The sequence below is a fragment of the Glycine max genome, chromosome 6 (genome assembly GCF_000004515.6).
Source record: "Glycine max cultivar Williams 82 chromosome 6, Glycine_max_v4.0, whole genome shotgun sequence".
Taxonomy (NCBI): domain Eukaryota; kingdom Viridiplantae; phylum Streptophyta; class Magnoliopsida; order Fabales; family Fabaceae; genus Glycine; species Glycine max.
The window spans coordinates 48,246,501-48,263,996 of NC_038242.2; the positions used below are offsets into that span (position 1 = coordinate 48,246,501).

Consider the following 17,496-nt stretch of genomic DNA (forward strand, 5'->3'; position numbering starts at 1 on the left):
CGGAAATGCCCAAAGGGGGCTTTTAAAACGACTGCGTTTTTGTGTCATCCCTTTTTCACTTTTGACTCTACTAACTACACTACATCCTGTTTCTATCAAATATAAGAAATATATATATATATATAATATTTGAGACAGGGAAAAGTAACTACTTAAGGTTAATCTTGATAATAATAATAAAAAAATCAAGGAAAGAAATGAATTCCAATTACAGAGATCTACAGCAACAATTGGCACATATTAGCTAGACTAAGGCAAAAGTATCTTTCTTAACTTAAAATTAATTTGTGCATTTTAGCTTTTCGAAGAAGTTAAATAACAGAATTTTTATAAAAATTAAAGCATTTAAGTTTGTTTTAATTTATGACGGAAGTTTAATTTTTTCTTCTTCTTTTCTTACATAAGTGTTCATGAAAAAAATCCCTTAAGGTTATTGATTTTAATAATAATAATAATAATAATAAATACACCAAATTAATTTCTAATTAATTGATAATATAAAATTCTTTATACTGAATATTTGATCATGCATATCCATTGAACTCTATAGTTATTTTTTAAAAAATAGTTGAATAAATTCTTGCTTTAATTTTTGAAATTATAAGTTTTAACCATTTTAATTCTTAACTTCAAATATTCTTACTTTAGTCTTTAATTTTATATAAAAAAATCATTTAAGTTTATTATATTTTTTCGAACATAAAAGACTAAAGGAAATATGATTTTCTAAAACGAGTCTTGTAAAGTTAGAGGCTAAAATAATTATTGTTTTGGTAACGAGGGTTACCTATATTGCCATGTCTAATTAACAAGTTTGCACTACATGTTTATTAGAAATGTCGTTACAATGTTGTCCCCTAATTCTCTTACAATGAATTCATATCCTATTATGGGGAGGATTTGTCACAAGTAGGTTGTTGGCCAGTCTAGTTGTACCACAACCTAATGCACATTTACTTCCTACATCATTGGTTTGTATTATGTACTTGCGCACATATTACTTAATTTCGTAAAATTTTGGCTTGATCAACTATTTTGTATCACTTGATTAACCTAAAAACAAAGTATTAATAATATGTGATTTTGATCATCGATTAGACTTTGTTGATTCTTCTATGTTACGTGCATGCTGTTGAACTCAAAACAAGAATACAAAAACTTTGACCGAATTGATAGAAGGAGGATCTTCTTGGAGAAGGTTGCATTATTCTTCATGTGTCAATGAAAACTCGGAATATTTTGATATTCATTTGATGGAGAATTAACTTCTCACTTCGTCACACATCATGTTAGTTTCAATAAAATGACTAATGGCATTTCATTATCATTATGATTTATCATAATTTATACAGGTTTAAATGAGATTTTAGTTCTTAATTAAAATTATGTTTTTTTGTTCTTATTTTGATCTCTATAAAAAAATTATTCATTTTTAGTCTTTAAAAATTACAAAATCATATTAGCTTTTAGTTCCTAAAATCATATCGTTTTTGGTAAATAGTGTAAAAATAAAAAAGAACAAGATTTTTATAACTAAAAAATTGTGATATTTTCAACAACCAAAATATATGTTTAAACCTAATTATAGGATATTAAGATTGGAACATTATTAAAAATTGTCTTTGGCCATTCAAAACATCTTTCATGAGAGTTGCTTATGGGTTCTGAAACTTAAAAATTAATTTTTACGTAATTTTATCATTGAAACAATTGACGTGACAATTCTTATATAAGAATTGTTATGTATATTTATATAAGAAACGATTTGAATAGTTTTTAAGAATTGTGAGACAATTGTAGTATTCATTTTAAGTTCTTAAAAGAATGCACTATTTAAGACAAAATTTGTTAAAGTTCTTAAATCACATATAATATCTTAGGCTCGCTAAAAGTGAGTTAAGCAACACCACCATACTTACATCGTTGGAGATACCTCACATGTTATAAGCTAAGCTTATGTAAGAGACAACACTATGAACTTTACTTGTCTTCCTTTTTTCAAAGAAAATTTTAAAAGTGAAATACACGTGAATTGATGTTACCTAATAAAAGTAGGACATAAAACAATCTAATCCAAAGGTGTCTTTATAGTTCACATAAAGTTGCAGGTTGCACTAGCTGTGTGAATGCTTAGGAGGGTTGAAATGTTCAATTCATTGTGGATCTTTGTGTTTTTGTTGAAATGTTCAATTTGGCAAGTTAAATCACATTAATCTATTGGTCAGATTTTTAACTAATTCAAAACACCAGCTCAAGGGGAAAATTGAAAAGTTATATACGGCGACTAATTAACCATACAAATGGCTAGTTACTATATGACTATGAGCAAATGTATCATCTATGCAAGGAACAAAATCTGATGAAAATTTTTACATTTCTTAACAACAAAATGTTAAGATTGTAGGTAGCTTACCAGAAGGAATGCGCTCAAGTATCTTTAAGTGCAAATAATTGAAAATAAACATGATTAACTAGTTTCAAAAAATTTCAACATATGATTTTTTGATAGTTTAGTTTTCAGTTCTAACTGAATATTACTGTACGTCAAATTTTTTTTTAAAAAAAAAAGCAATTTCCTATGCAAGAACAAAAACACAAAATAATGATTTTTTCCTTCTATCTAATATGAAAAATAAGAGCATTGCACATTGTTTGCATCTAGATTATAGATATTTTCTAATTTTGCTTATCTACTATTTACATGAATACCTACCAAGAGATCTTTACAGCTTTTGGTATTTTCTTTTTCAATACTCAAGTTGAATGAGACTGCACCTCAGGCTTTTTTCTTCAAGCTTCCAGCAAATAGTTAAAATCAATAAATAAATAACTATTAAGTAAAATATTTGATGTCCAAGTGATTAATGAACATAAGTCATCCTTTAATGTGTCAAAAATTGACCACACAACTTTGTTTTGATCATAAACTTAAGCTGATTAGAACCTTTTTTTTCCTTCTTATTTGTTCCATCAAAAAGAGAAACACCATGAAAAATAAAAATAAAAAGATAACAACAAATTCCAAGAGTCATTGAAACAACATTTAGTTACCTCAAGAACACGTATGATGTGGAAGATATCGTCGAATTCCTCTAAGAGGAACCTCTCTTGTATAACAACTTCTGCTAATGTTGATAACAACTCAGCAATCTTATCAGCTTGATTATCAACGATTTCAATTTTAACTCCTCCCCAGATGATAACATGACTAATGTAGGGTTATCAAACATACCAATGGTGAAAAAGTAGATAACAAAGACTCCATGGAATTTGTTAGATCAAATGCATGCCTTTGAGCAATGGATGCTAATTCTATATCCTGTAACTGTAAGCTTAGTAATACAAATTCTGTAAATGCAAATTTTTAATACTGGGGTAAGGCCTAAGAGTGTGTTTGGAGTATAGTTGCATTCAACTGAATCCACGTTAAACTTAATGCACCACTCGGATAGCGTGAATAGAATGTCAATCCAAACACACTATAAACGTCTTTAGTTGGACTCACCATTGCACCATCCAAAAGATGAACTCTGCACGCAACAGCATACAAACACTCGTATATTATGGTAATTGCAGTTACATGTCGCTTTTCTATACTTCCCCACACTTGCAATAGCTTCATCTACCAACCCATTACATACACAAGTGAAGATAAAGAATTGAAACTCTAAAGCAATAATGGCCTAATGCAAATGCTATATCTCAATTAGAACCCATTTGAGCCAATTCATTCTTAATTAAGTGAGATACACTACCACACTCACTTGAGAATGTAGTACATCATCTAGCTTCAACTCAAGCTTTTCTCTCTCAAACTCTATCTTCGATAGCACCACTGAATATCGTAAATTGGCTAGACCATCCAAAGCACCTATCAAATTTCCCTAAACACATAAAAATTCACAAAAACATTAATCCCACCGGAGATTAACTATAAAACCATTTCATAAACCAACAATCCAAAAACCTTACACAAAGAAACATAATAATTAAGACTTATAGGTAAATAGTCTAGTCCAGACAACATAAAGGATTTCCACACCATGATTTAATCACAAATTACCATATATGAAAAAATTGTTAATTTTTATCATAACTATCTTAAAACTTATACTTAAGTTTATAATCCAGTCACAAATTGTTATGAACCGTAAATGTGTTGATTTTTTTATGCCTAACATGATTTATGTTTCAAGCACAATTATCCTAAAAGTCACATCTAACACGTCTTTTGATTGGTTCATTGTATCCTTACATAGAAATTAAACTCAATAATTTTATATTGGTAGAATGTTTCATTTTGTCTTAAATTTGAAGAAACAATCACTTACTTTTTCGAAAGTGTGATCAATATACCATAGCCAGAAGAGACATTCTACGATTCACAGCATGAGCTCTGGCATTTGCAAACCGCCATTGGTTCAATCGGTTATCAAGTAGACGCAACTCATGAACCACCTCGTCTTTGAAGATTTCTTATGCTTAAAGAGATCAAAACCCATGCTCAGAATCTTCTCCATACTCTTGTGTTGAGGCCTCAAGCTTATGTGGACTTGCGGCAATGGCCAGTGAGACTTGGAACTCACGTACCCAATAACCGAATTGTTAGCCTTCTTCATCGCTTTGTGGATCTTCGCCACCCACGAATCATCAGAACCTCCTCCTCTTGTTGCCATGTTCTTAGATGAAACTTTCCTACCTACATATCTCGAACTCCATGTTCTTGGCAGAGAATCCAAATTCAAAATTCGTGTTATCTGATTTTGTATCAATTGGGTTCTTAGAACAATGAAAGTTTTTGTGAAGGGTATTTTATTTTCGTCCAAAGAGATTCCGGGAGCAATATGAGAACTCAGTTTCTTCATTGACGAAGAACAAGATTTTCCAAAGAAACCACACCTGGTAACGTCCTCATTTTATTGTTTTCTTCGAAGCCATTGGTGTTGTTCCTTAACTCCATGTAACTCCTCTGTTTCATGAAAACAGAGAAAACAAAGCATGTTTTGATGATGATGATGGTTGTGGTGGTTTTGTTCACTTCCTTTGAGCCTTCGTTGCCTACGTGGTCGGCGAGAGTGGTGGAGTTTAAATTATTATTTCTTAATTTTGTAGTAAAAAAAATCTTATTTCTTAATTTTAAAAATTCTCACCTGAGTTTTAACCATCATTCACTTTAATTATTTTATACTATATCTTTTTATTAATATTTTTTTCTTCGATCAAATACCATGGATGTTTCACACATTGAGTAAACTAATACCTTGCGGTATTGATCCATACATGAACCATAATGAACCAACCTTATGACTTATTTTTTTAGTAATATAAAAGACCAAAGTAAATAACATTCTGTAAAATAAAGTACGAAGTACAAATAGCTGGAAAATTGTAAATTCACTCAAAGCTAGGTAACCAATTGAACCAAAATGATCTATAGGTGATATATGTAAAATGACATAAAAAATATTTAATTTTATATATATAATTACTTTCAATACTTATATTTTTAATAACTTTTTTACTGCATTTTATAATAACTTATTCTTAAAAAATAGAATAATTATTATTAAATTTTAAGTTAAATTTATTTTTAAATTCAATTTGTTTTTCTAATTTTTTTTTAATTTGATCATTTAATCTAAATTGTAAAAATTATACTTTATGGAAATTCAAAATCATCACTAAGTAATTTAAACAACCACCAAATACATATTTCCCAAAATAAGAATTGATTTTAAAAATTAAAAAATCATAGTAAAAAAAAGAATCAAATTGAATTTAAATAATAAATTAAAGAACTAAAAATTTAATTTAACCTAAATTTTTTATTATAAATTATCAAAATAATATATATATATATATATATATATATATACTTCTTTTACACCGAAAAGTTCTTATTCAATTAAATAAATTTATATTTTAAAATCATTTTTTTCTAATTTTTTCTAATTATTAATAATATTATCCTAAAGCAAAAAATAGTTAACTTTCTTTATAATTTTTATTTTTTATTTTTTTATGATCTAGTCATGGGTGTTAGGATGTGTCCAAAATGCATATATCATATTGTTCACAACCCATGCAGGCCAAAATACAAATAAGCACGTGTAATGTTGGAGGTTCTTGCCCCCGTGACTTTTTTCTAAACTTCTAAAATCAACTTAATATTATTATAGAAAAAAGGTATTTAGTGATTTTATAAAAAGTTTTATATATTCATCCAATCATAATTTACCATGATAAATTTATTGACTTTTTAAATAATTATTTTAAAATAATTCAAACGATAATTTATGATTAAATAATATTGTACAATTATTTTAGATGGTTAGTATATGAACATTAAACTTATATTATTATATCAGAATAAAACATGTTTTGAGTCTATGTAAAGTTTAAAAAGTATTAATTTTATTCTCATAAAATTTTGTGTTGATCCTTGTAATAATAAAATACATTTTTGTCGTTCAAAATGTAAAAAAATCATCCAACAAGTGATGAAAAATTAAAATTTTTGAAAATTTTTAGTCATCATAAATTATTTAATTCATTTTAAAATATTTTAACCGTCACAAATTATTTAATTCATTTTTAATTGAATTACATATATAAGTTGATTAATTAAGTCAATATCTAATGGAATTATCATTAATGATCAATAAAAATATTTTTTTATTTTTAAAGAAACTAAATTAATACAAAAGATTTTACATGATAAAATTAATATTTTTAAAAATTTATAGAGATTCTAAACATATTTTCCTCATTATATAAAACTTTTCGTCTTTTGTATGTTTTATTTTGTCAGCTTTAGTAATTAACTAAAGGCTTTGTTATACATTGGACGTGGCTTTTTTTTTTTTTCCTGGTATTTCACTTTATATATAATTATATGTTTTAAATATATTTTTTATTTTTTTAATTTAATATTTTAATTTTTTTAATTTTTTTTTCTAATCTTTATAAAATGTGTTTATTTTATTTTTCATTCTTAAAACATGTTAGATAACCTTTGAATAGTACAAAAAGTATTTTGAAGAGTAAAAATAGTAATATCTAAAACATTTTAAAGATGAAAAACAAAAGAAATACAATTTATAAAAACTAAAATAAAAAATTACAAAAACAAAAAAATATATTTAAATCTAGTTATTTTTATTATTTTATTAATTATTCAACCCCGGCGGTTCTAAAGGACAAAACTGCATTTAAAAAAGGGACAAATTTATGAGCCAGCAAATCAAAATTGACTTATTTTTATTATTTTTGCTTGCTACAGAGGTAAAAGTAAAAAATTGATCACAAAAATACTTAAAGCATTAACTTTTGTAAAATTGATTAGTTTATTATGTTTCGGTTATTTGCTCTTTTTTTTACAAAGAAAATTTAAGTTATATTTAGAAAGAAAATATTATTAATTAATTGGAAAGAGTTTTAAATTTTATATAAATACCCTTAAAAAAATATAAGAAATTTGAAAGACCATTCAATATTTTTTATTAGTAAAATATATTTTGATCAATTATAATTATATATATAGAAGATACATATTATATGAAAACGATATTTTATGTGAGAATGAGAATGATTAATCTCATCTATTAGATTTAAAAGATCAAAATTAAAATATTTTAAATTCAAATTAATTTTTTTTAACATTAAAATCTTTAAAAGATTTATGAAACAAAACATCAAAATATCTAAAGATTTAATTTGTCATCCTCAAAAATCTCAAACATATTACTATTATAATGACAATCACCTTCGAACCATTTCTGGCATAACTGTCATGAATGTCATCCATAATCATCATCATAACAGGGAAAAATTTAAATATATTTTTACTCCATATCATTATGACTAAATTTGAATTTAATTCAAGCATTTTACTGTTAATTTTGGTTACATAAATTTAAAAAGTGGGATCAAATTTGACTTAAAATAGAATGAATTAAACCTATTTTATAAACTAGAAAAGCTAATTAAACTTTTAGATTAAAAAATCAAATTAAACTTAATAAATAAATTAAGAGACTAAAAGAATAATTTAGAAGGAGAAAAAAAGAAGCTGAAGACGTTATTTAAGCCAAACATAAAATATAAAAATCAAAGTTAACTTGGTGTTGGTGGAACTTATCTTTGGTTTTCCAACCAAAGGTGTCACTAGCAAATACACGTGTTCCTATAATCCCAGGATGCATGTAACGATCATAGCCCATTGTCTTTTAAAAAACCACCACTTTACTTCCCCTGGTTTTGCAACTTTAATTTTCCCATGTGCTTCTCTCTATATAATAAAGACCACCTTCATTTCATTTCCTCATTCATTCAACTAAAAGCAAGAACAATTACTTTAGTGTTTTCTCTTGTCACATAAAAGTCATCTAAGAAGAATTACAAGATCATCATCACAATAACAAGATGAGTTCAGGAATTAGAGCATGGAGTGTGGCAGCAAGTGTTGGAATTGTGGAGGCCTTGAAAGACCAAGGTATATGCAGGTGGAATCATGCCTTAAGATCAGCTCAACACCATCTCAAAAACCATGTTGGCTCATTCTCTCAGGCTAACAAGCTTTCTTCTTCTGCTATGATCTCCACAACACTAAAACATGAGAAGGCAAATCAATCAGAAGAGTCTTTGAGAACTGTCATGTACTTAAGCTGCTGGGGTCCCAACTAGATATCATAAGCCCAACAACAAAATATTCTTTTCTCTTTTCAATTCTAGGAATCAAGCAAGCTTAATTAGTCTCAAATGATGATGAGTATTGAAAGAATATTGTTTGTCTTTATGGCAGTCATTATGTAAAGTGCCTAAAGTGGCATGGTTTAATTGATATCATAAGATGCAAAGTTAGTTGCACTATTAAGTGAGACTAATTAATTAACATATAGGCTCTAAACAAAGGACCAAATTTCAATAATTCAATTTGCTTCCCGTGCCGAAAAAATCGCTGGCTTTTCTTATCATTGGTTTCTAAAAACTTTTGACATTTACCTTAAACTCAATGAGAATTGTACATGCAACACATTAGTATTCATTGCAAGCTATCAATATATAGTTCAATATTTTATTTAGCTTAAATATATAATGATGAACCTAACTAGTATCATTTATTAAAATGAAATTGCTCTCTTCTACATTCTTCAGTTTACCGAGTAAAATAATTCACACTTGGGCTTGGAACTCTTCACAGGAATTTGCAAGATTTAAAAAAATTCTCTATATATTTCAATATGTCACGGTAAAAAAATTATAATCTCACTTAATTATACTTTATTTTATTTCAGAAACAGCTAATAAATCATACTAAGACATATCAACAGCCATGCAAGGCATTTCATAGTTACTTCACAGAATCAAGCAAGATGTTTACATTAACATTGTACTTTTCTAAAGAGTATACGACCATGGTGTTTTGGAAGTCATTCTTCCACTCGTACACGTTTGAACTTTGAACAATCTCTCTAAAGTGAACTTTTTCACCAGAAAAAAATATCACACCTGAAAACCAAACAAATGGCCAAAATTAGGAATAAAGACTAGCCTTTTATCATTTAATATATCTAATAACGAAACTGCAACAATTTATACAAAATAAAAATGTTTTCACCAATAAAAATGCTTACCTCAGGAGTTGTGACAATGTTGTATGTATACATGTATATAATTTATATTTGTTTTACGGGAAAGATTTCTTCATATACTATCAGGGCATATGATCTATCTCCGATCTTTCTTTTCTTTTTTATTCCTTGCAGGGTTTGTGAGATTTTAAAAAAATTAAACACTTTTTCATGCGCTAAACAACTAGCTAATTATGGATTTCATCTCACACCACTTCTCTTTACAACCTCTATCTTCTAGATTTTACTCTTAAATTAACTTTGTTCAACAAAGTACTTTAATTTGTTGAGGAGTTGTGGAATTTTGTGAAGTAATTAATCTCATAATAATCTAATTTAACAAGAGAATTTCTTTAGCGAATTAAAAATTCTTATAGAAAAATCTTCTACACAAATTCCACAACCCCTCAACTAATTAAATTACTCCGTTAAACAACAATAATTCAAGAATAAAATCTAAAAGATGAAAGGTAGTAAAAAGAAGTATGTGTGAGATGAATTCTATAATTACCTAGCTCTTTAGCACATAAAAACGCATTTAATTTCTTTAAAACCTCGCAAATCCACTGCAAAGAAAGGGGGAAAAAAAGAATGGAGATAGTTCAGATGCCCAAGAGTATTATTGTTGCCAGTATTGGAGCTATGAGAGGCTTTGAAGGATCAAGGGTGTTTGTATAGGTGGAACTAGGCTGTAAGGTCAACTCAAAATTGTCTTCAAGCAAATGTTATTGGGACCTTGAGGATGGTCATGAACATAAGTTTCTGGGATTGGGGTATTGTAATTGAAAAGAAAATTATTTGAACAAGGATATGATAGAATAAACTGCAATACTACTCAATGAAGAAAAAATTGGGTGTAAAATGAGATGAAAGCTATGTCTTATATAGATGATTTTCACTGCCCAAGACACTTCAATCTGAGTTATCTTTGAAAAATACGTTGCATTCAAATCACAAGTTGCAGTGTATGATGTTACTTTAGACTCAAAAGATTGGTGTTACTTAAACTTTTTTATGAAAAAAGTAAAACATAGACGTTAGCATAAATGTTTTAATTAATATTTAGGATATTAGTATGCCAAATATTGAATAATTTATTTAATTCCTTAAAAAAGAAGCGGTTTCATTAATATAAGATGCCAAAATAGTGTGCGTTTTGTTTTTATTTTACATTATTTTAAATGAAGTCATAGTATGGGTGTGGTTGGTTCTTCTTTGCCAGCTATAAAACTGAGTTGGTGTTTTTTTGCCACCTATGGCAATTTATTTTTATTAAATGTGCAATATTAATATAATATAATTTTTTATCTTTTAATATTAATTAATTAATTAATTAAAATTAAATGGATGAATGAATAAAAAATCATTATGAAAATTAATTTTTTAAGTCGATGAATTGATTTCCTCTCCTATGTATTTCTCAGCCAATGAGGAATTCAAAGTCATGTATTTTTTAAAAAAACATATTTGTCGAGTCGGGTTGTTTTTCTATTAAGTATTATTTTAGTTTTCTCTGAATAAAATAAAGTATTATTTGAGCATATAAACACAGTGAACGTTGATTTTAGGTTTTGAAAGGGTAAGGATTACTAAGTCGTCATATTTCATTATTCTCTTTATTTTATTTTATTGTAAATGAGAGCGGCTAAAACCACAAAGAAACAACAATCAAAGCCCCGAGGAGAAAACGTGGAAGAAGCATATGCTAAAATAGCAAAATATAAAAAAGAAGGAACAACTTAAAAATCTTTAGGCGGCCCTCCATGGAATAAGCATAATTAGCTAGCAAATTCCCATCTTGATTAGTCTCCCATAAAGTATCAACCAACAAGCTAAAATCTAAAACACTCGTATAAGATTTTATTGTGTTTATATGAGTGGAAATTGTTTATTTAATGGAAGAATTTATGTTAAATTCTTATTATGTGTGCAAAAAAAAATTTGTATTAGTGAAAATCAATCGCCACAAGTGGAATCAATTTTTAACCAAATGGATTGGAAGACATGAGAGATATCTCATCCAGCACAAAAATAAAAACCAACAAGCGCGAATCATGAGACTCGGAACAACCGTGATCGTGACAAAGGAGAGATCAATCACCATTGAGAATCTCATTCCATAGTGAATGCTACATAGCTCAAAATGAGTCTACAATATCCAATATTTGCCACAGAAAATAAATTTAAACAGAACCCTTGTGATCTCGAAAGACACCATCATCAGCAACTGAACAATGCTACAAAATATCAATTTATTATGTCAAATACTACAATTTGTCAAAATTCAGAAAAAAAACAATTTTAAATTTAGGAACTAAAAAATGCATATACTCCAAATTCAAAGACTTAAATAGTAATTAAGTCTTGTTTAAAATTAGTTTTGATACCAATAAAGGACAATTTTTATATTTGTTTTAAAATTTGTTGGAACCAATTTTGCAAGAAAATGAATTGATTTTTTAAAAATTAAATCATAATATTGATTCATTCTGAATTTGCATTTTAAAATTATCACAAAGTGCTAAAAATCATCACAAAATACTAAAAATTATCATAAAGTATCAATTTATTATATTAGGGGCTAAAAAACAATTTATTAAAAGTTAGGAACTAAAAAAGTATTTTTAAATTTTAGGGACTAAAAGAGTAATGAAAATAATTGTTTACAAAAAGTAATTAATTTTGATCTTTTAATCAATTACATTAATTAAGAGGATAATTCTATAAAGATTAAAATATATTTTTTATCCTTGTGAAATACCCAAAGTTCATTTTTAGTCCTTGAAATTTTTTTTTTGTCGGTGTATTTCGTTCTTGTAAAATTAAATATGTGACTTTTTTTTATTGAAAGTTGGATATGAACAAATCCAACTAGATACCATAAGCCCAACAACAAAATATTCTTTTCTCTTTTCAGTTCTAGGAATCAAGCAAGCTTAATTAGTCTCCAAGGATGATGATGATTGAGATTTCTGGGGTCACATTATATAGTACTGAAATGATTGCTTGTCTGATGCAACAATCATTATGTAAATTTTGATAAGTGATAGTGTTTCACAGTTGCCTAATTTAATTTGTCTTTAGTTTTCTTCCCACTTACATGTGCCTAATTCTTCTTGTGACGGTAGAAAATCAGCTTCTATTAAAATTTGTCTGCACAAATTTTCTTGGTTTCCAAAATGGGGAAAAATAAAGAGGATGCTGAAATCAATTTAAATAATCAAGTTTATGACTATATAGAATTCATCATAAGAGTGTTGCTGAAAAGAAAACTGGATGTTACTAATGTTATGTATTTAAGCTATTGGGATCCCTGTGGATATTGGAATAGCTAGCGCAACTCATTTGTTAAAAAAAGGTGTTATCATGTAAGTGATCCACTGACTGACTGAAGCATATATATTGTGCTCTTCAGGCTACCCAATTTTAGTAGTAAACAGTTAAATGCAAAGAATGTATTAATATACAATTTGCAATGAAAATTAGCAAACGAACTTGTTGCGGGCCAAAACTCAAACTCGACTTGGTTTGTTTCTAAAAATTTAACCGATTGAATTGCGCATGATGGATAGTTAACCTTAGAAAGCGGTTTGCTTAGTCAACATATACAAACCAACACTGAACTTTGCTTCAGAAGAATGCTTGTGGTTTTTGCATACGAGATGAGATAATTGTTCTGTCATATTTAAATTCTTTAATCCCATAGCACCAAAAAATAGAGTTAATTAAAACAATTATATATATATATATATATATCCAACACTCCTTGATTAAAATAAAACTAACTACACTCTCAAACAAACTTCACTGTAGATATTAAGAATTTAATGAAATCTTTCAAGTTATTTACAAAAAATACTTAATACTACTATTCGAAGTCCAATGAAATAGTTTGAGAGTACAGTAAAAAACGTTTCTAATGTAGATATCCGGTAAAAGTTATGAGCCATAATGCGGCAGAACTAATGTTACCACCAGGCACCAGCAATTGCAACATTTTTTGGTTTCCTCTTTGGTGCGGTTTCATGGCTGAGAAACATAATAATCGAAGATAATTCTCCACTGCGTGTCATAGTCATCCAAGACTCTCTTCAATTACTTGGGAATGGGGACCATTCCTTGCATCACCCTTTTGCTTGGTGGTAACCTCACTCAAGGCTTGAAATCATCAAATGTCAAACCACTGACCCTAATCAGCATCATCATAGCTCCACTTTTCTTACTACCTGTTATTGGTTGATCTTTTTTTTTTTTACTTATGACAATGATGTGGAATATCCACCAGTTTCGTCAAAGAATCTGACTAATCAACTTTAATGAGATTTCTCATTTCAATTATATTTTTTTTTATTCACAAGGCTCGAATTACTTAAGAAACTGAGTCCAATACCACTCGAATCAACAACTCGTTGGTATCCTTTATTTCAGTATGTGCTAGTGATGCAGTATGCCATGCCACCAGCTATGAATATTAGTACCATGGCTCAGCTGTTTGAAGTAGGAAATGAAGAGCATTCAGTTATCCTCTTGTGGACATATAGTGCTGCAGCCATAGCACTCACTGCCTGGTTAACATTCCTCTTGTGGCTATTTCTTAAGGTGTCTTCAGTTCCTGGCTTCACTGCCTCTGAAGCCATCAGAATATTTTTCCAAAAAAAAGAAAACTCGTCAAAAGATCAACTCTTCTATGCAGAACCATATATTATGGCTGTGTGGCTGACAATTTTATACAGAAATTTTCTTTCACCCCTTTTGTTCTAGTCAAGGTCACATAAAGAAAGAAGAATGGCATGCTTTCAAATTTGAGTGAAATTTTGGCAATGCTTGACCCATGCCACACAACAAAGAAGTTAGCAGATTGAAGTGTTTTGGCTTTCATGTCCCCTTTTAATGTAGTTCCCCCTCCATTGAAAAAAGAAAAAAGTTCACCTAAACAAAAGATATCCGGTTAAAGATTCTTATTATTTTTATTAAAAATAAATAAAAGAGAGGATTGTTAGACCGAATGTCTAAAACTTTTATAATGTATCTTTAGATAAGTGAGCTCATTCTTTGAATATAGACTATATAGTGGAGTTATTTTAATGACTTAAAAAAAAGTTAAGCAGAAAACAAGCAATTCAATCGTCTCCTCCCAGAAACCGGGTATACATTAGTATATTGATTTTATTAAAAATAATGTATCCTTGATTTGATATCCTAAGATGCAAACCGTGTGCGGGAGTAGTCTCCTACTAGTGATTAGTGAAACCAGGTGCAACTAACTAGCTGGTGACACTTTAGAGAATTCACTTGTCATGTGGTCTTACAAAAACCAATGCCTTCACATGTCACTGCTTTTTCCAAATATTAGGCATGTGTTTCACCTCTACCTACTACTTTCCACTCTATATATAACTAATCCCTTCTCTCCAATTTTTTTCATCCTACCAAACCTGCCAGTTTTCTTACGTTATACTTTTACAAATCAACTTTGGTTGTTTTCTTCTGTCATCCCAGAAAAGCAAGGAACTAGTAGAAGATGAGTTCAGCACAGAGAGCTTGGATTGTTGCAGCCAGTGTTGGAGTTGTTGAGGCCTTGAAGGACCAAGGGGTGTGTAGGTGGAATCACACTTTGAAGTCAGCTCAACATGTCATAAAGAGCCATGTTGGATCATTTTCACAGGCTAAGAACCTTCTTTCCTTTTCTTCTTCTATGGTTTCCACCTCTTAGAAAAATGGCACTTCTTCACTCTTGTCAGTGTATGTATGACAATTAAATTCTATCTTTAACACAAAAGACAAAAGAAAATGAGAAAAAATGGTGATAAAATAAGTGATCTCTAGAGATAGAAAAAAATAATAATATAAAAATATATTATATCAATAATATAACTTTAATCTAAAGGTGTATATTTGCATAATTTTATTGCACGATCAAGTAAAATGTTTTTTTATGAAAAGAAAGTATCTAGGGTGAAGTCTTCTTCCAATATTTTTGTTTATCTATAAGAATTAAAAACATGTATCATGGGGGTTTATAACATTCAAGCGGATCCAGATTTTTATAAATAAAAAGTAAAGATTCAATTATCATGTACATTAAGATTCGGATAAAAAAAATGCTATTTTTTCTCGTTCTTAACATATTTAAAAAATAATAATGACATTTAAAAAAATTTAATATTAAATATTTTACTATTAATGGCATTTTAACTTATTTAAATATTTTTAAGTTCTTTAACCTGTGTTGCCTAAAGGCACACGCCATAACAAAATCCAAACTTTATCTATAAAAAAAATCCAAACAAAATAACGTTAATGGAAGTCATGACTTGTTAAACTAGTTTGTTGTTGCTTCTCTTCTCTTATAAGGGATATCTAATTCGTTTTTCTCTCTATCTTGTGGCTGCGAAGGGTGCTGAAAGCAGGTTGATATTGTTATATATATAAGTGGAAGAGGTTTGAACAGTTGCAAAGAAAATTTGCAAGTCGTATCACCACCTCTTTTTTAAAAAATTATTTGAATAAACTCAGACTTAGATTTAGGTATATGTATATTTTTTTTCTTTGAATAAAAATTATATGTATATTTCATGAAAAAAAGTATACATATACCTAAATTTGAGTATATATTAGTATTTTTTATTTTTGCAATCAGGAAATATTTTTTAAAAAAATTATTTGACAAAACTAATTTTCCTTTAGGTTGACTTATTTTAAAGTAAAGTTGTCTCCAATTCTGAATTAATGATGAAACTGAAAATTAAACCCATATCTTGATTAAAGAAGGTAAATGTCAAACCACTGTATACTAACATATGTATACTGGTTTCCATCTTTTGGAGTCAATTACGATAGCGAAGTATTTTATCTATCTAGCAAAGTCCAAGCTATTCAAGGATAAGGCTTAGTCAATAATATCTATTTGGATAAACTCTTTTATAATTATTTATAAAAAAAAACTTCTCTTATATCTAATTATAATAAATTTGGAAAAATTTGATGAAAGAGTTTCATAAAAGTAAGAGTATATAAACAAAAGAGTTTAACTTTTATATTATCAATCAATAAAAAATTTTAATTAATAAAAAATTAAAAATAAATATTATAAAAATTAATCAATTTACGTACCACATACATAATAGTTTGTTATTTGATGTCATGGATCATTTTCTTTTTAAACAAAAGACAAACTGAGACATATAAAATATTTAATAAAAAATGAAAAGATTTTCTAATGACAAAAAAAATCATAGGATTTATATAAAACGAGATTATTCTCGTTTGCATTCTTCAGTTTACCAAGCAAAATAGATTCACTTGAGCTTGAAACTCCTGACAGGAATTTACAAGATTAATTAATTTCTGTCTATGTTTCAATATTTCGTGGTAAGAAAATAATAATTGCTTGATACTTTTATTTAAAAAACTACCAATAAATCCTACTACGACATATCAGTATATAGTCGTATAGTCGTGCAAGGCATTTCTTAGTTGTTTCACTGGAATAAGCAAGACGATGCTTACATTAACATTATACTTTTCTAAAGATCGAGTAGATGACCATGACGTTTTCTAAGTCATTTTTCCACCTGTACATGTTTTTTAAGACGATGTTTACATTAACATTATCATCTAATTCATATTTAAGAAACTGATTCATTTAAATTATACAAAATAAAAATTCTTCCACTAATAAAATTAAAAATACCCACCCCAGGAGTTGTGACAACATTCTATATGCATACCATATCAGCTATATTTGTTGTATTCAAAAGATTTCTTCATATACTATTGGGGTATATGATCTAACTCCAATCTTTCTTTTCTTTTTTATGATATTTTCTTCCTTGCAGGGTTTGTGAGGTTTTTTAAAAGAACT

General features: G+C 28.2%; 2 protein-coding genes, 1 non-coding gene and 1 pseudogene across 3 annotated transcripts; 2 read left to right on the plus strand and 2 right to left on the minus strand.

The window, feature by feature from the left end:
* Positions 1-185: 185 nt before the first annotated feature.
* Positions 186-4,676, minus strand: LOC106799118 (QWRF motif-containing protein 3-like). The gene is made up of 6 exons (XM_014777100.1): positions 4,443-4,676; positions 3,765-3,884; positions 3,506-3,622; positions 3,291-3,325; positions 3,052-3,208; positions 186-218 (listed from the first exon to the last, which is right to left on the minus strand). The coding sequence occupies exons 1-6, from the start codon at positions 4,674-4,676 to the stop codon at positions 186-188; spliced, it is 696 nt and encodes a 231-aa protein (XP_014632586.1).
* Positions 4,677-8,314: 3,638 nt separating this feature from the next.
* Positions 8,315-8,871, plus strand: LOC100817911 (uncharacterized). Its single transcript, XM_003527406.5, has one exon. It carries the CDS (start codon positions 8,425-8,427, stop codon positions 8,683-8,685), a length of 261 nt encoding a protein of 86 aa, XP_003527454.1. The 5' UTR covers positions 8,315-8,424; the 3' UTR covers positions 8,686-8,871.
* Positions 8,872-10,157: 1,286 nt separating this feature from the next.
* Positions 10,158-10,310, minus strand: MIR10200 (microRNA MIR10200). The gene has a single exon (NR_161658.1). It is a non-coding gene; the product is annotated as a microRNA MIR10200 (primary transcript).
* LOC121175024 (protein PIN-LIKES 7-like) lies at positions 10,224-14,393 on the plus strand (annotated as a pseudogene).
* The last annotated feature ends 3,103 nt before the right edge of the window (positions 14,394-17,496 follow it).

Bases quoted from the DNA above. Each gene is read 5' to 3' on its own strand.
- LOC106799118 (XM_014777100.1), bottom strand. From the start codon at position 4,676: ATGGCAACAAGAGGAGGAGGTTCTGATGATTCGTGGGTGGCGAAGATC. The intron at 3,209-3,290 runs GCATGCATTTGA...ACCCTACATTAG, and splicing joins TTAGCATCCATTGCTCAAAG to TCATGTTATCATCTGGGGAG. The intron at 219-3,051 runs GTAACTAAATGT...TTGTTGCTGTAG, and splicing joins ACATCATACGTGTTCTTGAG to ATCTCTGTAATTGGAATTCA.
- LOC100817911 (XM_003527406.5), top strand. From the start codon at position 8,425: ATGAGTTCAGGAATTAGAGCATGGAGTGTGGCAGCAAGTGTTGGAATT.